Source organism: Pezoporus wallicus, unplaced genomic scaffold (assembly GCF_028554395.1).
Source record: "Pezoporus wallicus isolate ANWC-B61680 ecotype Strahan unplaced genomic scaffold, APGP_CSIRO_Pwel_v1 contig_8517, whole genome shotgun sequence".
Lineage (NCBI taxonomy): Eukaryota > Metazoa > Chordata > Aves > Psittaciformes > Psittacidae > Pezoporus > Pezoporus wallicus.
Genome location: NW_026635263.1, coordinates 559999 through 584938, shown reverse-complemented (window position 1 = coordinate 584938; position 24940 = coordinate 559999). Strand labels below are relative to the sequence as shown.

The 24940-nt window shown below is 42.0% G+C and overlaps 1 protein-coding gene across 7 annotated transcripts in view; it reads right to left on the bottom strand.

The window, feature by feature from the left end:
• The window catches only part of SPECC1 (sperm antigen with calponin homology and coiled-coil domains 1), a 79528-nt gene that overhangs the window by 43245 nt on the left and 11343 nt on the right, over positions 1-24940 (bottom strand). For 5 of the 7 annotated variants that reach the window (XM_057415266.1, XM_057415287.1, XM_057415294.1 and 2 more), the window contains exon 3: positions 22347-22482. In XM_057415266.1, the coding sequence (XP_057271249.1) occupies positions 22347-22482 (136 nt within the window). Of the gene's footprint in view, positions 1-12727; positions 13059-22346; positions 22483-24333; positions 24478-24940 lie in introns of those variants that run through there. The other 2 variants (XM_057415273.1, XM_057415278.1) reach the window with 2 other exon arrangements.

The following is a 24940-nucleotide window of genomic DNA, read 5'->3' as shown; positions in this document are numbered from 1 at the left end:
AAATGCCATGGGCAAAATAACAAGAAATAAAAGACAGCTATTCATAGCACTCTGCAACATTAAAGTCATGCATTTCAAAAAGGCAAACTGCTGCCTGCAGACAAGTTTGCAGGCTCATGATTATCTGCTGCTCCAGGACTGTTAAATCTCTCTCATTCCAGCTCCTGCATTTACAACAGACCAGCTATTTCACTGTCCCGTGTCTCTTTGCCACCTCCTCCATCTCAAAAAGGGACAGTGAAACAAAAGAGGTAGCAACAAGAAGTTATGGGCTAACTCACAGCCTCCCTGCCAACAGGAGGCTGATTCTTCCGTTGTGCTGGAATTCTGTTCCCATTTGCTAAGATATTCAATAAATTAAGCCATCTGACACAACTCCCAAGCCTCAGATAGAAAAGCAATTGCTGTGATACCCTGAGGGAAACGTTAGTGTAAATCAAGTGGCCTGTAAGCATCTAGCAGAATGGCTAAGTAAAGAGAACACTATTAACCTGTGCTTGTATAGCAAATAAAGAGTTATTAAACCTCCCCATACAATTTTGCTGTGCTCTATCACATGTGGTTTAGCTGAAATAGGTCCTTATCAGTTTTGGTTTTCATCTTATCCTCTGGCTGTGGTTTCAGTAGAGCCTGGACTCAGCATGACCACACTTAGGCCTTGCCAAGTCTCGCTAAAGATCCAGAACAGCATTAACAACATACAGCAACACACCAGTAATGCAGGCATGTACTCAGAGGTGCTCAATCTTCATTGTGTAAGGTCCTTTTATAATTTTTAGCCAACTTTGAGCTTCTCATGCAAGCCAAACCAGCGTCACAGGTGTACCTTACTCCCATCTGGTTTACGACAGTGTAGAAGACAAAATACAGATGCCTGGTGACACTTCAGATGCCCTTTTGGTATATTTAAAATACCTTCAATGAAAGATTTGACAGTACCTGTGGGAGACTTGTCCTCTGCTCAAGACGCAGACAGAGAGCAACTGGGATGCCTGAAGACATCTAGAATAGTACTAGACACTGAACAGCCAGACTTTCACAATAGATTTACAAGGCAGGTAATAGCAGCTTATGGGCCATTTTCAAAATGACTTCAGTCCCTAAAGTACCACTCTGATGATTTCCAGCTACAGAACAAACAACTTAATGCATTAAGATGTGACTTCACGACATTGTTGATCTGAACTTAGTCACAGCCAAATCAGAAAAGACTGTATTAACTTGGAGCCATCGCACTCCGTTGACTCCCTACAATAAAGAACTACACGTTCCAGGGAGCCCAGCCATAGTTTCTGTCTTTTGTCAACTTGAAGTTTAAGAACCTAATTGACTTGGTGCTTAAAATCCATTTTCCAGAAGTGCCTAAGCCACTAAGAGCTCAAAGCTTAACTGAGAGCCCAGGGGACCCAGCAGATCACTTTCCTCCTGCTCCAGCATTGATCCCGAGATTGATACTGAGACTGATTAAGAGTGAACTAGGAATGTCCTCTGGGAAATGAGGACTAGACAGCACGGAAGAAGGATTAGTGTACATTTGACTCTTTAAAGTACTTCTTCATTTAAAATTTCAGAGGCTTGCACACATCTACTTCATTGGTTTTCCCTTTTTTTTTTCCTTTGTTTAAGCAAACGAAGCAGCTAAAATACAAGAGCTAACCAGAGATCTGATACCCCAATTAACAGGAAACACACTGACACTTTTCATGGTGGCATGAGAAATAGCAAATCTAACTGCTGAAAAGGAGGGCAGATGTAACAGCAACCCCTATCCATGCTGCTGTGCCCTCACACAGGTATCTACACAGAGGCAATAACCAGTGTGGCAGAACACAGAGGCTAATACTCTGATCCTTAAACCTCTGGGCACACCAACAGTAAGACAGCCTGATAACACATACTGAACGGATGCATGTAACTAAATCAGCTCACGAAGAAGACCTGAATCAGTTCTAAGTTCCAACTCTAAGTTGCGAGTGCTTCCTGGGGGTCAGAATGAGAGAGCTTAAGCTGTTTGGAACTTCGTATTTTGAGAGCGAGATGTCCAAAACCTCTGGTCCACTATCAGCTTAGGTAAAAGTCAGGGTAAAGAATGATGCTATTATACTGTGACAAACTATTCGAGCTTGATCTGCTTGATATACCAAGGGAACGAGCTGAACAGGTTAGCTGTCAGCATTTTCCAGTGACCAGTGTTGGATATTCCTTTGGATAATCCTCAATAACATATTTCAGGGTTGTCCTGCAGAAAGATGATGCTCTTTGCTACCTTGACTTTATGCAACAGTGAACAAAGTGAACCTAGGCTTGGCCAGTCATGGTTGCCCCGAGTTAGTGAGTTTGCAAAGTATTAGTCAGAGCCAACACCTTTGCAGGTTGGTAATTCTTTGGGAAGGTTCCTCTTTGACTCTACCTAGCTTTAAAACAAGACAAGGAGATGGCTGCAGAATAAAGCTGTCCAGTACTCTTAGAATCCACAAAAGGCCCTATTTACATTGCCTCCTTCAATAAGTTGTAATGTGGTTTTACAAGAGAAAGTACCCAGGGAACCTGCTTCACAGTTAAGGAATTTCTTAAAGATAACAAGTATTTTATTTTTAGCTTATTGGACTCACCCTGATCAATAACTTTCAAGTGTTAAAATGCAAACAGAAGAGGATCAGCTCTTAGCATCTGGTGGTTGCAAGCTCTTAGCAGAGCCACAAGAACTGAAGCTCAAGTTCACATTGTCACAGCTCAGTGCTATTACAGTGGAAACAAGGACGCATTCAGAAGGTAAATGAGACTAGATCTGATCAAAACCCTGTTCACAAAGTCTCATTGTGATTTTCAGCTGACTTACGTTCCTCTTTATGGGCCTGTTCACATACAATTCCTCTCTGAATAACAGCAGGAGGAGTTAACTTTTCTACCCTGAGAGGCATGCCTGTGTCCACACAAAAGAGTTCTGAGCATTTCTTAAGCTATTTATTTTGTTTTTTTGGAGGTTTGTTAAGTCTTAAATGAAAGCCCAAGCTTGGATATGCCTGTCTTGAATATATCACAGTTTTGTACCCAGCACAAAGAAGCTTCAGGCTCTACTGTGAGATGGAACTTTTGCTCAGAAGTCTAAGGAGATTGTGAAGTACAAAGGCAAAGCTAAAAAGAGGCAAGATTGGTTCTATGCATAAGTGCATTTGCTTTCACAGATAAAAATTCCACCTTCCAATCTGCTCGAGAGTCAAGAAGCATCCAAGAGGCTTCACTGGGCTCCAAGAGCATCATGAGGGCACCACTGGGTTGTGAGCTATGCAAACCCCCACGGAATAACCAAACAATGCACATCGTGTCTGCCAACACGGGTGTAGGTTACGAGTGTCATTGCAATCTACCCCTGCTTTGGATTCCTGGAGTACCCAGCAACCTGGCATAACAAACACCGAGACATCCAAAGCAAATGGTCTAGCAAATGTTCAGAGAAACTCTATACCCTACTTACTGGAATGTCCCCCTGGTCAACTCAAGCCTACTTTTTTGGGAACTGTTAATACCAGTGGGCCTGCCAAACACTTAAGTCACCTGCAAGCTACACCCCTGTGTACCCCCACAAAAGGGATGACTAAAGCTTTCAGTATATAGCATCATCCCAAAATTAAACTGGTGGAAGTTACAAAAATCCAGACGTTTCCTACTTGCTGCTTCTTTTTAGTCAATTTGACAATTTCCACAACCAACATAGCTCATAATTAGAAAAAAAACCATGATTTTTATATTCCTTAAGAGGGCCTCAACTCTGTATATTTGTGACATGAGCACACCAAAATTACAGGGATTTCTGTGTGCTGTGACACTTCCTGATTTTGTTTATCCTGGAACACTTCCTGCTTGAGCACCTGTCAAAATGAGATGAGATCAGGTATAATCATCTCTTACCCACAGCAAAGTGAGTTTTGAGCCAACTGTTAAATAAAAAAATATCCACAAATATGCATCTTTCAGTGAAGGAAAATGAAACCTCTGGTGATTCACTGAAATAAGGGATTTGTAGTTTGATCTGGTATGCTGTCCGGAGGATGGTGAGCAACTGCTCTGGGGGCATCCTTGAAGTTTACCAACTCTTTCTTCAGGAAGGGGCTGTTCAGAAATAGCAGTGGATTTATCCTCAGGTAAAGGCAGAAAGCTAATTTCAACTTGTATGGCTGTACTAGGGCTATTCTCAAGATAAACGACTCCTAGCTGGAGTAAGAACCCCAGGATTTTCCTGACTCTAGCTTGCAGAGAAGCAGACAATACTTTTCAGCTCAGAAAACAGCTTCCCAGCTAATCTATGCCAGAAGCTCATCACTCAGTCATTACTGGGTTAACAGTGGTGACAAGACAGCTGAACTTCCATTGCTGGAAAATGCAGTTTTGCTAGATCCAAGCGTTGAGTGTTTCAAGAAATACAGGAAATTAAAAGGAAAACAAAACCCCAACCCTAAATCTAACCATATAAATTCAGTTAATAACAGTCATCAGAGTAGTGAGTAGATACATTCCTCCATGTACAGTGCATATACAATGGCTGTCCCAACTGAACCTTAACAGCTGATGTGTGGCTGGAAGTTGCTGAAGAAAAGTTACCTAAAACCTCCTGGTCCAAGAATCCAGTAGGAAACAAGAGTGAGAACAACTGCTCCTTCTTGACAAGGTGTTACGGATCACACTTCTAAGCTCCCAAATCTACCTGACATCCCTCATCTATAAGCACAACAGGTAACTAAATAGCAATTTTAAGCGGGGGAAATGCATTTGCACAATTTGCACATCAGCATTTGCACAACTAGGATGCTCATTTAATCAACCTGTTTAACTATTCATGAGGCCACGCTATGAATTCAATCCTGGAACTAATCTGGCCAATATCTGCATGGGAATTTTCTCCTCCCTTTCGCTTTCTTTGTTCAAGGCAGATAGATCCTGATCTAATTTACTGTCCTTCCCATAAACACTTCAGCTTATCCCACTGAGAGAGCAGCAAGCCACTCCAGAGGAATGGAGCAGCAGAAAATGCCTTTACACAGCACTGCTGTTGAGTGCTTTGTGTTAGGAAACCATGACCTGAACCCTCCAGTTCAGGAATGCTGCCCCACAGTTGGCCAAAAGGCCAGGGTTGACTGAGCCAAAGTAACTTTTTCCCTCATGAATTCTCAAACCCTGCTAAATCCAGAAAGAGTGGGGGGGTGTGGTGTAAAAAGGATCAAAACTGGAAACATGAAAGGACAACCCTCCTCCTCCTCCCCTAAAACAGAGGGCAGAACTTAAAAGCTAAATACAATGTTTAATAACCAGTATGCATTGCATTGGTATTACAAGTGCCTTTTGTTTACTAAAATGTGATGACCACATAATAAACCCAGTTTTATTGTCCTTTCCAGCCTGCTTCAGTGAAGGGGTGGGGAAAGGACTGCAACTGAGTTTCCACAGCTCATCCAGAGCTTTAGCTCTGCCTAGTATAGCAATAAGGGAGCCAGCCAGCACTGTCCTCAACAGCTGATACTGGGAACTGGGCTCAAGTCATTAAGACTATCAACACAGGGTGAGATGCATCAAGGAAAGAAATGAGACAGAAGGGGAGAGGAAGAAATCTCATAACATAATGAGATGTTTATCTATAAAATGTTGCCCACTTCAAAGCAGGAAGAGCTTTAACTCTTAGTAAAAAGAAGAGCATTTAATTAAAAGATCAGTCAGAGATTTTCCACAGTCAAGCAGCCTCAAAGAAACTATGTGTGGAGGAGGCCGAGAGTAATTTCTAACATGATTAGTCCATTCTTCAAACTAAACAGAGCTTTATGAAAGTGGCATTTCTCAAGATCTAGGAGACAGGGGTTATAGAAACATCCTCAGTCTCTTGGAGCACTGTCTCTTCCCTTCTGACACCTTCACCCTCACCAGCTTTTGCTCTGAAAAAACCTGGAGAAATGCTATCAGAGCTTCGTGCCCCTCATCTTGGCAAGATAGCTTGTAAGCCTAGGACTGATGGAGAGTTAAATGGATCATCAGTTCCTACCTTGCTCTCCACAGCATTTCAAGAGCATTATCTCTGTGTGTTCATACAGTCCTATTAAATCAGACGTGTATTAAGATGCTTTTGCACAAACCTATATAAAGGAAACCATGAAGGTAAAAGGCAGAATTTCCTTTTACCTGTAAAAGGTAAAGAGGTTAAAATCAAAAGCCTGTAAGAAAACCATACAGCCTTACAGGTTTTTCTGCTGGATTCACAAATCCTACTGCCATGTCCTGGGGCAGGAGCTGTGTAGAAGGAAAGTGCCCTCAAAGATTAAGAGTTTGCTCAATAACCCTTTTGTCTTTTGTTTGAAGCAGCCTTTATATTTTGAGACAATATCCTAGTTTAGAAATGGAACAGATCATTGAAAGCAATAAAACCATAACTAACCACCATTCATCAAGTTATCCTGAATATTATTCAACAGTCCATGGCAAGGAAATGCAAAAATAAGGTTAAGGATAAACTACAATTCAGTAGGGGAAGGAAGAATAGACAGCCAACATAACTATATGATCTAACTGCACCCTCTCCCTAAAGCCCCATTCCATACATTAATAAATATGACTTCACTGAAGTTTCTGGTAAAATTCTTACTTGCTTCAGTAGTGTCATAATTTTACTCATGATATTTAGCAGTTCATACCAAAGTATCCACCAGGACAAGAATATGGGAAGAACACAACGCTGCTCACAAGACAGGGCCCATTTACTTGGTCTCTAGCATTTTCTATAATCAATGGAACACATTCCAGTCAAGATACCTAGCCTACATGATTCATTCATCTTGGTAACAAATGGAAAGATGTCCTTGTTTCGGTCAACACATCCTCTGTGCGTGCGCAGAACTGGACTCTGCAAACTCAAGTTAGCCTTACATTTTCCCAAGGATATATTTTTCCAGCCACCAAAATCAAATCTGCCTTCAAGAGATTTACATTTAAATTGCATTGTTGATAAAACCACGGTTTGTTAGTTGCGTGCTACACAGACTGATTAAAAGGGCAGAAAACTGCAGTTCTGACATAATGCTACAGCCTGAGAGAACTGACTGATGAGCACAGATCACACAAGGACAGAGTACTCTGTCTCTGAACATGAAATCCAGACCTACTGATGTTCATTACTGCTCCATGAAATATAATGGATGGAACATTTCAGAGAATACATGAACGCACCTACTTCAGATTATGGGAAGAAAAAAGTTGATGCATGAAAAAAAATCTATCAGTGTCTACTGTCAACAGTGATCCTCAGTTCTATATCATACTCAAACTGCTTGGAGATACAGCATCAGAAAGTATCAAAAAGAAAAATGAAAGCATCAAAGATTTGTCAACCTGCTAGTGGCAGTCTGAGAACCACAAAAAAATCACATTAAGTCCTTGTCAAGCAATACAGTGCCAAAGAAACCAAGATACCGATTTTGCTTCAGTTATACAATTTCATGTTGTTCTGAAAGCTACAATGCCAATGGAAATCAGATTTTCTGAAGAGTAAAATAATAAAATACAGGAGAAACTGAAAAGAAAAAAAATATAAGAAATTACTCTGCTGAAATAGTAGAAGCAGATCCAAAACACAGGACTGCTTCTGAATAAACTCCTGAATACCTCCAGGGCTCTGGAAGGTTTCAGTGGGAAGACCAAGGTGCAATACTTGCTCAAATTTCTTTGGCTAGCTTTATAACATTAAAGATCTCAAAGAGCCAAATACAAAAGAAGTAAGCTTTACTTTTCCTCCAAGGCCAGCACTATTCCCTCCTCTTTTCACCCTTTCCCCTCATTTGAGTCATTTAATGCTGTGTCAGAACCAACAATCTCAACTACCCACTGGCTGTTTCCTTATCACACAACCAGCACTAGGGCAAAAGCAGAGCACTAAAGACAGGACAAGCTTGTGCTGAGCAGCCCGTTCAGTAAGATTCCCAGCACAAGCTCCCTGCCTTCATCCAAGACTGGCTTTAATTTTCATCAGCAAAACAATCTAACACTAAACAAAATGCATAAACCACATCCTGCTGCCTGCCATGCCCTAAAAGTTCTTCTTGTAAAAGCTTTGGTCCTGCCCACAGGGAAAGCACTCCCACTCCGCACAGGCAGCCAATGCTGAAAACTGTTGTCAAGACCCCTGCCTTAGCACAGAACTTACTGATGATCTCTTCCATTATTTGAGCATTCACTGGCCTCTCATGTTGCAATCAGGGGACCTCAAATTATCACTTAACTCTGCCTCAAACAGATAATTTTGGAGGCAGTAAGTTAGTTATTCTCATGACTAAATTCCTCTAAAAAGCCATTCCAAACTGTGACATAGTCTCTTGGCTGTACTCATTCCACTGGCCTGCAGAGCAGAAGAGACTACTGCCATTTGACATCTGTTTGTGGGTATTTCTGAAATGATTTAATAATGTCAGGCCAGTCAGGTCACATCACAACACTAATCAACTGAGCTGGCCCTAACTGGCCTTGGAAGAGAAGCCTCCAAGTAAAAATTACCCTCCAGGGGACAATAAACTACTTCAATACCAGTTTAATCAGCAGTGTGTTACTGCTCTGAAGAATAAGAGCATTTGCAAAACCCCCCTGCAAGAACGGCTTGTGGGAGGAAGAGGTGACTAAGGAATTAAACTATCCACTGGAGAGCAAATTGTGGTCTGTTGGCTCCACTGGGAACAAAAGGCCTATGGCTTGCTGCCCAAGCTTGAGGAGGACATGACTTGCTGTCGGTATTTCCATGAGAGCTGTTATGTGATTCATTAGCTTTGCTGCCCCTCTCTTCTCCCTCCCTTCTCCCCCACGCCATCATTAAACTCATCTGTTCTCTTGAGCTTTGGCTTGGCAGAAATGGTGCGCTGACATACAACAGAGTGAAAATGAATAGCTCCCATGTTTAGGAGGAGAAAGGAATAGAAGCAGATGAGAGGACTAAACAGTACCCAGAAAAGATCTGGCTACACATCCCAAGAAAAACAGGAATCACAAGAAATAATGTATTTCTATAATACCCTTTAAGGTGTCATTTTACAAGCTACATACCCTACACTGAAGAAACCCTTCCTCAAACATAAAATGAAGCCACCAGTAGGCCAGGACAAAACAGACATAACAAAACAGAGCGATACAGGCTTAGTGTATGCACTGACAGTTGATGTTCTCATCCAAGCCATGTAAGCATGTTTCACAAGTAAGAACAGTCCCAAACAAAGTCTAACCCTTGGATAACCCCATCACCACCTTGTTCCAAGTAGAGAAGTTAACATTTCCCATTCAAGGGCTGCTTTCAAGAAAGTTTTTGTATGTTTTGAGTCCTTTTCTTTCCACCTCTTCCCAAAGATACCGATCATCACATCACCTGCAGATGTTTTGAGGATAAACAAAACCCCACCTTCACCCAGTCAACCAGAGTCAAGGAATCTCAACACTCCTGTTTGGAAACACAGGCTGCCTCACTGTTTCCAAGGCAAACTAATATTTGAAAGGCTTTCTCTCAATAAATACAGTGCACTGGATAACACCAGTGCACCCAACTCCCACAAAATGTTCTAACTATTCCACAGGTGCTCTGGCCTGTGTTTGTATATACTAATGGTTCCTTTAGCTTGGGGTTGCCAGTTTCAAAAGCAGAAAACTAACTGTACTAACAAACTGCAGCAATACTCTTTGTTGTTTGACATCTTTTTCTGTACTACTTTATAGGTGTTTTCATTCTAAAACCTCCATGTGTTTTATAAATATGAATATCCAGAGTACTTGGATATAGCAGGAAAAGTGACCACGTGCCACCAGCAGTTTTGGCAAACATGATGCAAACTTAGACCACACACCACAAAGTTCTTAGAAATGACTGTAATAGTGGTTTAAAACAAGTTTTAAATTGGGAAAAGCCTATAGCATTATAAGATTATTGCAAGCAGTCCCCTTAAATCCTTTCTGGACACTCTTACACTCCTAGGAACATGTGGATTAACTTAAAAGAGATGATATTGGGCTGTTGCAGTCTTGTCAATCTTGCGTTCAACACATACCCATTAGACACCAGCACTGGATTACTTTGCAAGAAGGATGCAGTGTGGGATGTCTTCCTTTTGTTTTCCATCTCTCCACAATCCCTTCCTCAGCTATGACATTTCTTTCCCATTCCCCTGCATTAACGTTCTCACTTCAAACTGCTGAGCTTGGGGGCAATGACTGACAGCACTGACCAGCTGATCCAGACCCTGGGGTTAGCACAGCTGTATCTTTGTATTCTGAATCTTGATGGTTAGCTGAGGAGTCAGCATCACTCACATGGGCACTATCAGACTCTGGAAGTGATGCTTCTGGGACCTGTATTTTATTTAGGTTTGAAAGTAAAATATATCTTTGTCATAAAGCTGCAGCCTTGTTAGCCAAAAGCTATGCATCCCCATGTCCTGGTATTCCTATGTACACTTAACAGGAAAAGCTGTTACAGTATATCATACTCTCATAAGTATATGAAAAGAAGTATTTTACTCTAGGCTATTGCCTGTACCATAACAGAGGCATTCAGGATGAGATTTTTAAAGACTTGAGTGTCCAGTGGTACCAATAGGAAGAACAAGCATTTTAAAAACCTGTCCCCAGTACCCCAAGATGGTAAGTGTGGGGTGAAAGACTTACAGATCTACCATACAGTGTCCATAAAGTTCCCTGAAAAGAAAAACAAACAAGATGACCCTGAGGATCATGCTCAGGGAAACAGGTCAAGACTTGATTGTGTTTGGTTAAAGCTGGCTCATGAGCTAGATCAATAAAGAGGCCGATTCCTGGGGTTTATTTTGGTTATTCCAAAAGGACTGAACTTAAGAGTACCACAGTTACTCAAGATATAGGTATTCCTGAAGGAGAGCCGACTTAAGTTCATTCAAGGAGAAACAAAGCCCAACACCAGAAACTTCCACGTACTGCATTCTAATGTGAAAAACACAGGTTTGTATCCTAGTTGCCAGAAATCAACACAAACTCTGCTCCAGCTGTCTACATTACCCTCTAAAGCTCTCACTCACAACAAGGAATATGTGGTCAGAATTTATGTTGTCAGCAGGAATGTTCCTGAAACTTTTTTCACGATAAAAAAAAGTTTTGAGCATGTAGTTTGACACAAAATGCATTTTTCAAGCATATTCATACCTTATAAACAGTGAAGACATTAAAACAAAAGTTAGTACAGTCTACACTTAAAAACCAGGAATAGTTTTACAACTGCTTAGGTGCAACAGAAGCATAAATCTTTCCCCTTCAATAAAAAAATTAAATAAGTCACAGGACAAGAGAAAACAAAGGATGAAAGAGATTTTCAAAGCCCACAGGGGATCTGCATGCTCGTTTATCATCGATGTTAAGAGTAGGAAGCTGCTCAAGTCCCACCGCCGGCCCTGCAAAATCAAAGTCAGTTTTCTCACACTGATCAGAAGTTCACAGCATACCTCTGTGCTATTAAACACCCCTCCCTTAGTTTGTTATCAGTACCATCCCTCCACAAATGACAGTAACATGTTTAGTTCCAGCATAACTTCCACAGCTGGCAGCGGCCAGTGCAATAGAGATTTCAGGGGCTAGGGATGTGGGCAGCCATACTTTCCAGCCTAAAGTTTAACTTTCCCTTAGGGCAGCATTTCTTCTGGTGACTGGATACTGGCAGCTTTTGTGTTCTTCATTAGCCTGCTGATTAACATAGTGCTAGAGAGTTCTCCACTACACCTAACTGCTGTTCCAGCACTCACTGCTGGATCTATTGTGTGAGAGCCTGGAGTAGCAATGCAGCGTACTCTGCCCCTTGCTTTGCCTCGCAGTACTGGAGACCAGGTATGTATGTATTAGCTTTTAAAACAACAGCTACACATCTAACCCAAAGTTATAAAGAAACCCTGATGAAGCAATTGCAACTTTAATGGAATTTTGTGAATGAAATTTCCATGGTAACGGTAAGGAACAGAGTGCCAGGAAATACAACCGATTCCAGTGTTCTTGTACATTCAAAGCTCAAACAGAAACTAAGAAACACAGCAGAAAACAGTGGGCCCACTGGTTTTTACCCCATTCAGCATCTGAGAAACAAGTAAAATTAATCAAAAGGCAACCAAACAGTACTCCAGCATCAGGAACACATTAGGAGCCTTCCTAGGTACAACACAGACATTTAGCACAAGGGGAATTAGATATACCTGATACTGGCTCTTAGCTGTCTATAAAATCTGCTACTGATTAACATGCAAAGCACTACACTTCTGAAAGGACAATGGTGGGAAGACCTTCCACAAAGGCATCATTTTAAATGCCAAGGCCTGGAAAATTTCAGGCCTCAGGCCACGAACAATGGTGAAGGCTAACGCAGCCAAGCTGCAGATCCTGACAAGTTGCATGTACATCACTAGATAAGCCTTGTAACTTTCTAGCTGCATCATGGAGACCGCACAAAATAATATCTGTGAGGCAGCAAGGTCCCTCCCTTGTAGCTATTCTATTCACACCAGCAAAGGATTTCTTCCAGAACAGCTTCCCCTAAGGACGGGGCTGTGATCTCAGGTGTGGAGCAGTAACAAACAGCAGTTACACGGCACACGATAAGGAGCAGTAACGTCTCTAGCAGGCTCCAAGCCAACAGCACTAGCTATGACAACAGCCTCCGCTCCCGCTCAGCGGGACGCCGCGGTTAACCCCCCGGGACCGTACAGACCTTGGTCGTGCTCCTCCGCTCGCCCAGGTTGGTTGCCCATCGTCGGTCTCTCCCCGAGCTCCTCTCTAGGGCCCCGACGCCCCGCTCATGCTCCGTGTGGGTGCCGGAGCCGGACCTGCCTCTGCCTGCTCCTACCGTCTACGCCTCACTCAACTTGGAAAGGGAGAAAGAAGTCAGCTCCTTCCTAGTTCCTGGCACAGGTCACAGAGCCTGCTGCTCATACTGGAGCAGCTGGGGCTCTCCCTCCTACCTCATTACAATACCATGCACCGAAGGCCGGCCTGTGCAGTTCATTAGCTGCCTGGCTGCGGGAATAAAGGGAGGGGGAGAAAGAGGCAGGGACCGGGCGGGCTGGAGAAGGGAGGAGGAGGCGGAGGGACTCGTGGCGGGGGGAAGCCACCCAGGGGCCGCAGGCGAGAACTGCAGCCGGGCCCAAGGCGGGCGCTGGCTCTAGCAGGAGCCGAGCTCCAGCGCAGGCAAGAGCTGAGCGTGGAGACGTGAGCCCAGCGCCCCAGAACAGCCCCGGCTGCAGAGGGGTTAATGGCCAGGGAGCGGCTTGTGGGCCATGCACTAGGACATGCCAACACGAAATACCGAAACGCCGCAGGGAGTGGAGCCGGGCAGAAAGCTGGATCCCGGTGAAGACAAGAGCAGCCAAATGCCTCCAGGGCAAAGACAAAACTTGTTTTGCCCCAAATCTGGAGATTGTTTAATATGCTAGAAACAGAATTTCGCTGCTATTTCATAGAATCATGGAATGGTTTGGGTTGGAAAAGCCCTTAAAGGTAACTGAGTTCCAGTCCTGTGCCATGGGCAGGGACATCGTCCACTAGACCGGTGTAACAGGGAGAGTTGTCAACCTTCAGTTGTTCATTGTCCTTGCTCTGATAGTTTATGGATGTAGCTAAAAGTTTTCATACAGCTGTCTACCTTGGGATGACATTAAAGAGCTCCTGCCTACCCCATCTTATGACATACCAAGCATAGAATGCTTTTTTTAAAGAATAAGCCATTTAAGATCTGTGAAGAAAACGATCACTGATAGTACATTATTTTTCTGAATGATCTTTTCATCTCTTATGACCTCTTAAAGTCTTGTATCTTATTAGATGGGTACTCAGCTTGCACTTCTCCAAGGTACAGATACAATCCTTCAAATGCTGTTGAAACACGTCTCCAAGAGATTTTCCTCTACTATAAAGAGCGACTTCTGCTTTTCTTCAGCAGGATTCACCAGAGGGATCGCATTAGGCAAGATAATCTCTTGGGCTGATAAATCCTGACACTGAGCTTTTATTATTTCAACACCTGCTTTCTATTTCCACAACACAAAGAGGAACGGTCTAAGAGGGACCCAGTACAGTACAGTTGCAAGCCTGGAGGAATTATAAAATGTAATCACTGAGTCAGAGCAACCACACCTGAAATCTGAGCAATTCATGACTGGAAGAACCAATCTGTTACTCTTGACAGTAGCATGGAAGATAAATCAGAACATACTAACAACATGATAGGGAGAATGATGCCAGGCAAAAGACTTCTATCCGAGTCCATAGAGAAAGGTAGGATATGAATTTTAAAATCCAGCTATAGCCTGAGCAGAAGTCATGGATAAGAGATTACCTTTATGGAGCCTGCAGCTCAAACTGAGCAAAAAGGAAAAGGAATAATGGCAAGCATGACTTCTAGTGTGATGACTAGGTAATAAATTATGACACATGGCTCAATCTTTAGGCAACTCTTTGTTACCTGAACATTTTACACAATTCGCCCTTCCTCCTCGGTAATAAAGGTATGAAAATGAATGAACAATTTCGCCTCTATAAAGCAGATTAGCTGGTTTCTTCCTAGGCATGAAGCTTGACTCATCCATTTGCACTGCTCTCTTGTGGGACTGCCCGTAAAGCCTCATAAACATCACTTTTCTATATAGTGAGAATGGGAATGAGTTACTCAAGGTGTCACATATATAATTCTTTCAACTCAGTAGTTGAACGACCGGACTTTCTTGCCAGGCATAACCTTTCCTGCATCCTACTCTCAAAGCAAATTAATTAGCATAATTTATGTTCAAATTATAATCCATGTTCAAAAGCAAAGGTGTGAAGATGCCACAAAAAGATCTCAAATCCACAGAGACCAAACAGCTGGCCGTTTCTTCAGAAAGCTAAGGTCTAAAAAAGTTACAGATGCTGAGGAGCACTTCCAGAGTCTGGACTGTCTGTCCAAGTCTGGATTCAACTGAATGGGCCCTAAGGGTGGGCACTGACTATCAATACCAGGGTTCACGCTATCGTGCTCTACTTCTTCCGTTAATGCTAAAGACTTTATGAGCCCTAAGTACATAGGTAGCAGGGAAAAGAAATCTACAGAGATGTATATATCTTGCTCAGTAGTGGGCCCCCAAGGATCAGGAATATAACATCTACATTGAAAACCAGAGAAGAAATCGTATTTTTAACCAATGCTAAAACCAAGTTTTTTGTGGAGAGAATACTTGGTGAGGTCACAGTTTATGGCACAGAACTACAGCCTTCCAGAAACCCATCTGAGACCTAGCTGTCAATCCCTCCCTCTTACTTTACAGTATTAAAATCTAATGTAAGCCAAAAGCTGCTAAAAAAAATAATCAGTGGAAAAGAAAATAGATACAAGGTATTGCCAAGCCCTCTTGTTAGACCAGGCCGACTTTGCATTCCTTTCTTTCGCTCCCTCCCATTCTTTCAGTGCAAACACAAAGGCACTCTGCCAGGGAATTCTGGCTGGGATACATTTAGGCCTGAAGAATGTGTGTTAAGGATCATTTCTCTTCAAACCAGCTGAAGGAAAGCTGATCATTAACCTAGGGCAGGTAGCCCCAACAAGGTTGTGTTGACTTTGCTGAACAACTTCACTAAAAAGCCTGAAAAGAAATGAAAACAGATCATGGATTTATGCTATTCCTGGGCCATCCAAGCACTTGCTGTTCAGGTATCCCTTGCAAGGCTCTTGTGATCATCACAGTTTGCTTAGAACTGTAATAGATCTTCCCTATAGGTGTTGGCTTGAGCCAATTAACTGTCAGCAATTTAATAAATCAAGTCATTACAGTCTTTAAGATTCAGCATCTCAGTATCCTACCACACACTGAATCTTCTTAACTGGCTCAGGTCCCAGGGTGGTTAAGATGTGCCAGCAAAGTCATTCTCTCACATCAGAGAGAAGGGTCTCTATTTCACAGATGGTTTGAACCAGAAGTTGCATGCAAAATCTTAGGATGTGTTCACAGAGATTCAGTGCAGTAGATGTAAATTGTGCAGTAGATTGGGACAGCAGCAAAGCTGTGAAAGGTACATGTCAGCATGTCAGTGCTGACAGAAGTTAATTCTTTCTTGTTTAATAATGCAAGATGACTGCAGACAGCCTGTGAATGAGTCTCAAACTATTATCCTTAACAGGATGAGGTATTGGAAATCCCAACACACAGTCACTGAAATGCATTGCTCACACTCCATTCCTGGCTATGGAAGAAGGTTTGTATAATACAGCCAACAAAAGAACAAAAGAATAATTACGTCAGCTTTCACATGCCACCTTCAGAACAAGACAGCATCCACTGACAGATCTCACCAGTTTCAGGCATCATGTGACTGAGATCTTGAGCCAGCAGATAGAGTTTAGTAAGACCACTGCTTTCATTTCATTAAATGAACTACTGAGTGCCTTCTGCCCTATTAAGTGACTTCAACTAAAATGTCATACCACAGCAACATATTTATCAAAGGGGAAGAAGAATCCTGAAAACCAGTCACATGAAGCAGTGCACATTCTAAGGTATAGAACTACCCATGGGCTACAGAAAGAAAGAGCAAAAATTAGGAGAAAGTGAAAATCTAACATGGCAACAAGCATCATACAGGAACTTTTTCAGCAAAGGCATGAGAAGTGAACATGTGCATTTGAGTATGCAGGCCAGCACAGAAAAAAAATCATTGTAAGAAGTAGGAGAAACTTGACAAGTAGCTGCCATAAACTAGATCTAGAATGCCAAATTCCATCTACCTCAATCCTTGAGCTTTCCCTTTAGAGGTTACTGGGTGAAATCTTCTAAAATGGCACTGAAACAGTTTGACTGCTTGATACATGGGGAAATCACAGCTAGAGGAAATATTTTGCTAAGTAATGTCAGGGAGGTTAAGGTTCAGATTCACATTTACACCAGTATGCTACAAACAACCATGCAGACATTTCTACGTGTCTATGGACGTACACAGAGACACGTATTTCCACACACTGTTTTGCATGTTAAATTCCTCCAGCACTACTTGTCTATTTGAATGACATCTTGACAAAGCAATTTGAGTCTTCCTTTCCTTTTTATATCAATTATGGAGCTAGAATCTTTTGCTTTAGAAGGAAGAATAATTATGCAGAACTTGTGTCTTGTACCTGAAAAGGGGAGCAAAACGCAACCAGCTTTCCAGATGAAGTTTTAAAGCATATTTATTGTTCCTGGGAAACCCCAGATGAGATCAGTCATTTGGTTTCCAGCGAAGTCTTGTGGAACAGAACGTACCAGTCTCATTAGCGTCTCTCACACTTGGCTCTATCTTTCACAAGAAAAAGGAGACAGTAACGAGTCTGAATGCAAAGTACAGCAACCTTTTGACAAACCTATAGCAGTCCTTTGATGTGACAGATCACAATAAGCAGGCCCTGTCAAAAACTGATGTATGGGAGAGTAAAAGGGCCCTAAGGTCAGAGAGCTGTCCTTCAAAAGAAATCACTTTCCTTTTCCCTGTTCTAATTGGGGAGCATTAGCATCTTATGAAGAAATAAACTGTCAATTAGATTTTTTCAAGGATTCTTTTTTTAGAGAAAGCTTTTATATATATATATGTGTGTAAAACTTGAGTTTTCTGATGATGTAGAAGAGGTTTCTTGTCTGGATTAGTTTCACATCAATCTAAATGGTTACCCAATACCAGAAAGTGACAGACACTCATCAAAACAGAGAAGTTAACAGAAAGAAGACAGTAAATTTGATAGAGTCCATGTATTACTTTCAAATAGGAATCCTGAAATGACAATTTATAAATGTGCAAGAACCACTGGAATTCACGTTCTGCCACATTTTCAATTCTGATGGGAGAGAAGCACATCTAATGAGTGATATGTGCAATTAAACCATACACCAGTCTCCCCTCTAAACTCAAGCGCAGCTGAACTTGTTCAGGTTGCACAAGTGACACTCCAATACTTCCCCAGTACTAACCACTGGTAGTGGCCAGCTGCCCTTGCTTAGTTAAAGCCTCTCTGTTCTGAATATCATCACTGTCTACACAGAAAAGGTAGACGCAACGGTTTCAGAGGGAAAACAGGATTCTTCTTTTTATACAAATTACATGGTGAACAGACAGTGATGGACAAAGGGGCTAATCCTACGTGCTGTACTAGAACTAGGAAGGAACGGAAGATTTACAGGTATCATGTTTAGTCACTGGGACATTAACTCTAACAACTGGGCAGTAATTTAAGTGACAATTCACAGAAACTCATCAAAATCGAAGCCCTCAGTATTGGAACAGAATATTGTTCAAACTAAACTGCTCCACAACAGAATATAACCCTCAAAACCTTCTATAGGCTTCACTGATTATGCCACATTCCTTGTGTTTTTATCTTGCCATACAATTTACTGGGCTTATTACAGCAGCATGCTTTGTACAGCTTCATTTCTCATGCTGGCAGTGATCCATTCTGGGATTAGCAGCTTTTGTCCAGGTAACCTGCAGAGTTCAGAGGCTCCACACGAGATGCCTGAGAGATAATTGAAACTCTAAGTATCTTTGAATTTGCCTCCTCTATGCTTCGGTATTGGCACTGTCTCTAACCCTTGATATTAACCAACTCAGCAGGCAGGCACAGAAAGCAACACTTCTGTTGCTTTGGCTGAAAACTTGTGCCAATTATTGATTTTTCCATTTTATGCATAGATTTTTGATGAAGCACGGGAGGACACAGCAGGCCATTGATCCCTCATGTCCCCGCTGGCATCGCGGCTTCTGGCCTCTGGAGATACAACACATCTGCCACTGTGAGAAGGTATAGCACCAGTCTTTAACATGGTTTAAGCTTTAGAGAGATCCTGAGCTTGTCAGTAAAATACTCAGAATTTCTATAAATAGTGAGTTAGGGGATTATAGCATTGTTATTCACAGTTTCCTACTGTTTCTGAGGCAAATTCAATAGGTCTCTATAGATTTAGAAATACAGAAATAAGCTGATGAAGCAGCCTAAGAAAATAAAATAAAGCTCTTACTGTTCAAAGATATCTGATACTTCATATTGGAGCTGGCACAGCTCAATATGAAAGTCAATATATTGTGAAAAACAGGGACGCCTGAAGTATTCTGAATGCTTTTGGACTACGTGCTCACTCACAGGCCAGTCACACATCCTGGCTGCATCTCTTCTCTGATGTCCAGCATAAGACTTCTTTTTATTCCTGTCAAACCTGACAGATAATAGCTGCTGGCACTGAAATAACATAAAGGAAGCACATGAACATGATTAAACTAGACAGCCTTGAGGGAAATGTTCAGAGAGTGCTTATCCTGGGAGTTTGTAGGGAGCGAGTGACAGAGCGAGAGCAAGGATTTGGAATGACTTGTAGGATCCATTGAGCACATCATTTCACCTGTGTAACCCTCAAACTTCCCATTTGCATACCAGTGCCACTAATGCAATGCTCTTCCCAAGTGTATGGTCACATAAGAAGCTTTGAAATTATCTGTGAAATTGCATTATCTAAGGTTATTTGGCTTGCAAACCTCAAAGGATCAGAACCTGAAAAATCACTTCTTTCCTATAAACCTGAACCTTAAGAAGAGAGTCCTGGCTTCTCACGAAGATATACATTTGTCTATTTAAACACTTTGCTATATGGTTTCATAGACTGGCTGCCTTTATAAGTGCATACATTGAAATAAATATTTCTCAGGATTAGTGACCTATTTCCTCCTGTTTTGCAGTTTTTCCAGCTGTTTCATTAACTTAAATATTAAAAGCAACACCAGAGCTCTGTAAGTTTAGGTTTATGTTAAAGCCAAATTGCTACTTTAGGACAGTACATGGAAAGACGTAACACTGTGGATAAAGAAGCTGAATCCAAGACACTTATTTCTCCCTGCACATCATTTCCCATTACTTGGGATTTCAAAACTGCCAAGCAGTCACAAAGCCAAACATCACAGCACAGAACTTCCAGCCAGAACCCATCTCCAGTTCCCTTTGCTCAACTCCACTTGCCAGGAATGGACACAATAAGGTTGGCTTCATCTCCCTTTGTTTATGATTTACTGCATTAGCTTCCAACAAGGCAGACAGGGGTAGTTATGTCAGCAAAAGGCTAAAATGAATAACTTCAAGTCCACCAAGGGCAGCAGACAACAACCCCATTTAAACAAGCAATCCTGATGTCAATTATTTATTATCTGCAGCATTTGGAACACATGCTATTGCTCAAGGTCAACACATAAACATTGGACAGTCACTCCCCAAAGAAAGAAATCTAAGCTTTCCCTCCTCCACATACCTTGTTTCTTTTGATTTCTGTTACACAATAGTATAATACCCACTGAGTACTGCCAGAGTGCAACTGGAACCAATATAATATCATTTCAGCAAAATAATCAAATTGCTCAAGCAACTGACAAAGAAACCTCAACCTAAAAAGTACAAACAAAGGGGGAAGGTGTGAGGGGGAGACGTGATGCCTGCAGTGAAGGTGTGAAAGGAAAATGCAGAACTGATGAAAGCAGTCAAAAAAGCCAAAGAAAGTGGTTTCAGAACAAAATGTCAAGATTTACAGTTGGCTGCATACACAAACATCTGCATTTCCCATACAGGAACATTCTTACTTGGAGTGGCTCCACAGCCAGTCAGCACTGCAGCATAGTCTTGATCATAATCAGAGACTATTTGGGTGCCATTTCAATCAAATATAGCATCTCAGTGTTCCCTCCTTTTCTTATGTTCCAAGAACACATCATGCCCCCTGTCATATCTGATATTTAATTTTCCTTTTAGGAAGAACATACTGTATCAGAATGTGCCTAATTGGTATCTTTTGGTAGTGTGATAATCGGAAAGTACCATTCAGCTTTGCATCTTTGCTCACAAATATCCAGTACCTTTCAATGAGTGGCCACAAGAGCAACACATACTCAGAATATAGTTAGATTGCCACTCTTTTGGACTATGGAATCACTGTGAAAATTAAAGATATGTAAGGTACAGGTCTTTATATACATGCCTATAGTAGTCCCTATAGGACCAGGGACAATTCTGTCTAGGTTAAAAGGAATTTTACAGGGGTAGTACATATATGCTCAGTGTTTGTCTACACAGTATAGGTAGCTCCACACTTGGTCTCTTTGCCTAGCACTAATATTCCCACTCATGCTTCTACAAATGTTGATGCAAAGCAATATATGGGGTCAGATGTAATGATGCAATTTAACTTGGCAAAACAATACCCAGATGTAACTTGACCTCCATAAACCATTTTACCCTTTGCATTTAAAGTACTCATCACCATAAATCTTATCCCTCCTTCAATCCCAGTTATTATACACACATGCAGAAGGGGGCTCTCTATTCCATTGCTAGTATTTTTGTGTCTGACATACGTATTCCATTCTGGAGTCCCTGCAGTGCTGTTTCCCTGGCTGCATTCCCAGGATCCTATGCTGCATCATCTGTACAGGTTTTATTTTCCCCACATCATACCTCCCAAGCATCTTTTGTCAGCATCGTGCCTCCTTATTGATGGTAAATCTCAAATGCTTTTGGATACAATTAGTCACTTGAATTTGAGGATTCACACACTGACTAACTGCAGAATGTGATTTGTCTTACTGTGAAGATTATGCTGTTTAAAAATGCATCATTTTCTTTCAGGGGTGGGGGAAAGTATATAAAGATTTTTGAGTTTTTTTTCTTCCCAGAAATCCCTTCCTGGTTAATAACATTGTTCTGTTACACAGCAAAACCCTGCAGAGGCTGTGACAAATAGGGAGGTCATGGTCAAATTTAATAAGATCTCACATTCCCTTGGAAATGCCACCAGGGAGCAGACAAAAGCAAGCGTTCGCTGAGCTCCTGAGGGAAGGCAGAGCAGTTGCACAGAAGCCCTTGGTATGCAGATGGTGTTGCTGCTTTTAGAAACGGGTTTAGCTCTGGAACCAATGGTAACAAGCTGATGGGGCTGCTGAGGGACAGAGAGTGCCACCCCGCAGCTTAGAAGCATGAGCTGTATGTGGAGATGCTCTGGCTGGATCTTTGGTCTCCTGCCTCTACGGTAACCATCCTGCTCGTTTGGTAGAGGTAGAAGGGTGAAGCTGAGCAGGGCAGCTCCTGGGAACCCCCAACTTCTCCCTTTTAGCTTCAGATTAGCAGTGAAAGGCCAATCTGCAGGGCATAGCATGTCCCATCCTGCACGCTGACTGTCACAACAGGTAAGTTATAATGGGCTACAGGGGGTGGGGAGAAGGAAACTCTGATAGGAACTTGGTGAACCAAGTGACACAGCACATTTCACATAATGTAGACTGTCATCCATAGTCTTTGTATCTACCTGTGCTGGGCTTCAGGCGACTCTCAGCAAGCTCAGAAATGGCTCCTGTTGTAATGGTCTTCTTCAGCCTGGAGACTCCAGGACCTGCTGTCACCCCTGGCTTGGTAAGCATGTCATCACTGCTGGCCCTCTTCAGCTGCAACAGAGATTGTAAGCAACCAGAAGGTTAAGACCTTGAATAGTTCCATTAAGTCATTCAAAATGCAAGGTCCCTGGCAGAAAAGGCACATTTCCTTAAAGTAGCCCAATAGGAATATTGCTTCTATAGCCATATTATATATTTCTTTACATTTTTGGATTTGTTTTTCATTTTTGTGAAGCGAGTCAAGGCATAAATACTATTTCAACAGTGAGGAATAAGAATGGGAAAGACCACTCAAATAGGCAAATACTGAAAGACAGGGAGAACACAGGAGCCAGTCGATCTGGCTTCTCTGATCTTGCTGTGAATACCATTCACCACATTTCCTTGCTGGTTTACATTTAGTCATGTATTGGGGCTGTGCAGGTAAATGCCAGTTGCAGAGCCTGGCACACTGAGTAGGTCAAAGCAGCAAATAACTGGCCCTTAATGTATATGAAGTAAAAAGATCCTAAAAGGATCTGCTGGTTCTCCACTCAGGATCATACAGTTTTGGCCCAGTGGTGACTTTAGATCCTCTGAAGAGTGCCTGAGCTGCTCCAACAGTAAGGAACTGCCTGTTCCTTCCTGTGTTTCTCAAACAGGAGCCACCAAACCTCATGGCTCTATAAACTAGGTTACCCAACGTGAACAAAGAACATGCCAGAGACCAAGCCAAAATCTCAAAGCCATTTAGCTGAGAAATTCAGGCTGCCATAATAAAAGGCAAGAGCAGCCAGTGCAAGATTTAACAATTACCAACATGGTATGAGTTCAGCTATTTACCCTCCTTGGTTTTTGAAAAGCAGTGAGCAAAGACGACCCATGACCTCCTGACAGGACCTAATGCCATGTGTGTGACTGGAGGCTGTTGACTCAGATGAGAAACTGAAAAGGCTGTTCGCAGGAAAGCACTTTGTTCATGTGACCACCAAGGAAATCATTCCCAACAAAAAAATGCATTGTTTCCAGAACAGATCAGCTGCACAATTCTAAAGGTTATTACCGATGTTGCATAAGCTTGGAAGAAGGTGAACTGCGTGCTTTCCAGCCCATGTCACAGTATGTGTTCTTTAAAAGCATTAGGGGTATCACTAATTTATTTACTTTTATTGTACATGACAAAGCAAGGGACATTGTTGCTGTGAGGGGTTTTTTTGGGAGGGGGATTTCTGGTAAAACAAACCTACTCTAGGTGCATACTCAAGAAATCCATGCAATGCAAGCACGATGACCGTAAGATGCAAGGAGAAACACTGGAATTACGTTGCTTCAACAAGCAGAAGTAGCAGTTTCTCTCAAGAACTTTGGTCACTGCTTTCCCGTTGGTGTCCCTCTCTAACAGCCTGGGTACCTCTAATAGCAGTCTGTAATTAATTTCAGGGAAAATACTTGAATCATTTTAAAAGACCAAAGCTCTGGAGAGGGTCCCTAGAGCTTTTTTTTCCCCCACCCTTTTCAGTTAATGGACACCTAAACTGTTTTCACGTATCAAACCCCACTTCCATTGAAGTTGCCCAGGGACACTCAGGGGGTCCATGAACCACAAGCTGAAACCGCTGCTTGAGTCAAGAAAAAAAAAAGCAAGCACCCAAGCAGCACTCTCCCTATTTAGCAGTCTCTGAATTTACTTTGCTTAAAGTAAAATCTTTAAGCAAAATGAAGTCTCTCAGCTCCAATTCTTTCTCCCTTTTATCTCTTCCTCTGACTCAGAGTCTGTGGTTTCCTGGACCCTGTGAGCACATCAGGTTCAATAGCTGAAGTGTTGATCCGCTCCAGGATACCAGAAAGCGAATGTTCTGCCTTCTGGCAGAGATTTTCTCAGCTCGTTCTTAAAAGCAGAATGGAACAATCTGACTTCCTGACCTTTAGAGACTTCTGCAGTCTCCAATTCCTTCAATGTGCCTCTTCTACAGCAGAAACTATGGTGCCTTTCTCTACCCTGTTTCTTCAAAGAAACCACTTTGATGATGTTGCATTTGCAGATGATGAACAATTTGAAGATACTCGCTGTAATTAGCAAGAAAATACTCTGCATTGAACACCATACACACATTAATTATACCAGATCTCCTGATTAAGTCTCTTAAGTAGCATCCCTTCAGAGATGCTTGCCTCAGCCATACCGCACATACTCCAGTGATGAACATAACCTGCCTGGAGCACTACACTGAAATATCCTATTAATATAATGCAAGTTAATGAAATTAATCCTTCACTTGAGAAGCTGTGGCTATTAATGAAGTTTAGCTCTCCTCATGATTAAAATGCTGCACCATGTTATGCATTGTTTACTAATCTTTTAGTGCTGGAATCAGTTGTAACCAGGAAGCCCACAGTCTGTTTTCAACAGGGGTTATCTTGGTCTGTTCATTACACAATAAGGTTATTTTTGTTTGCTGGCTGCAAGGGTGGAGATGCAGCAGTAGTTCAGGTGTATGTCTCCCTTTTCTTAAAAACACTATTTTGATAG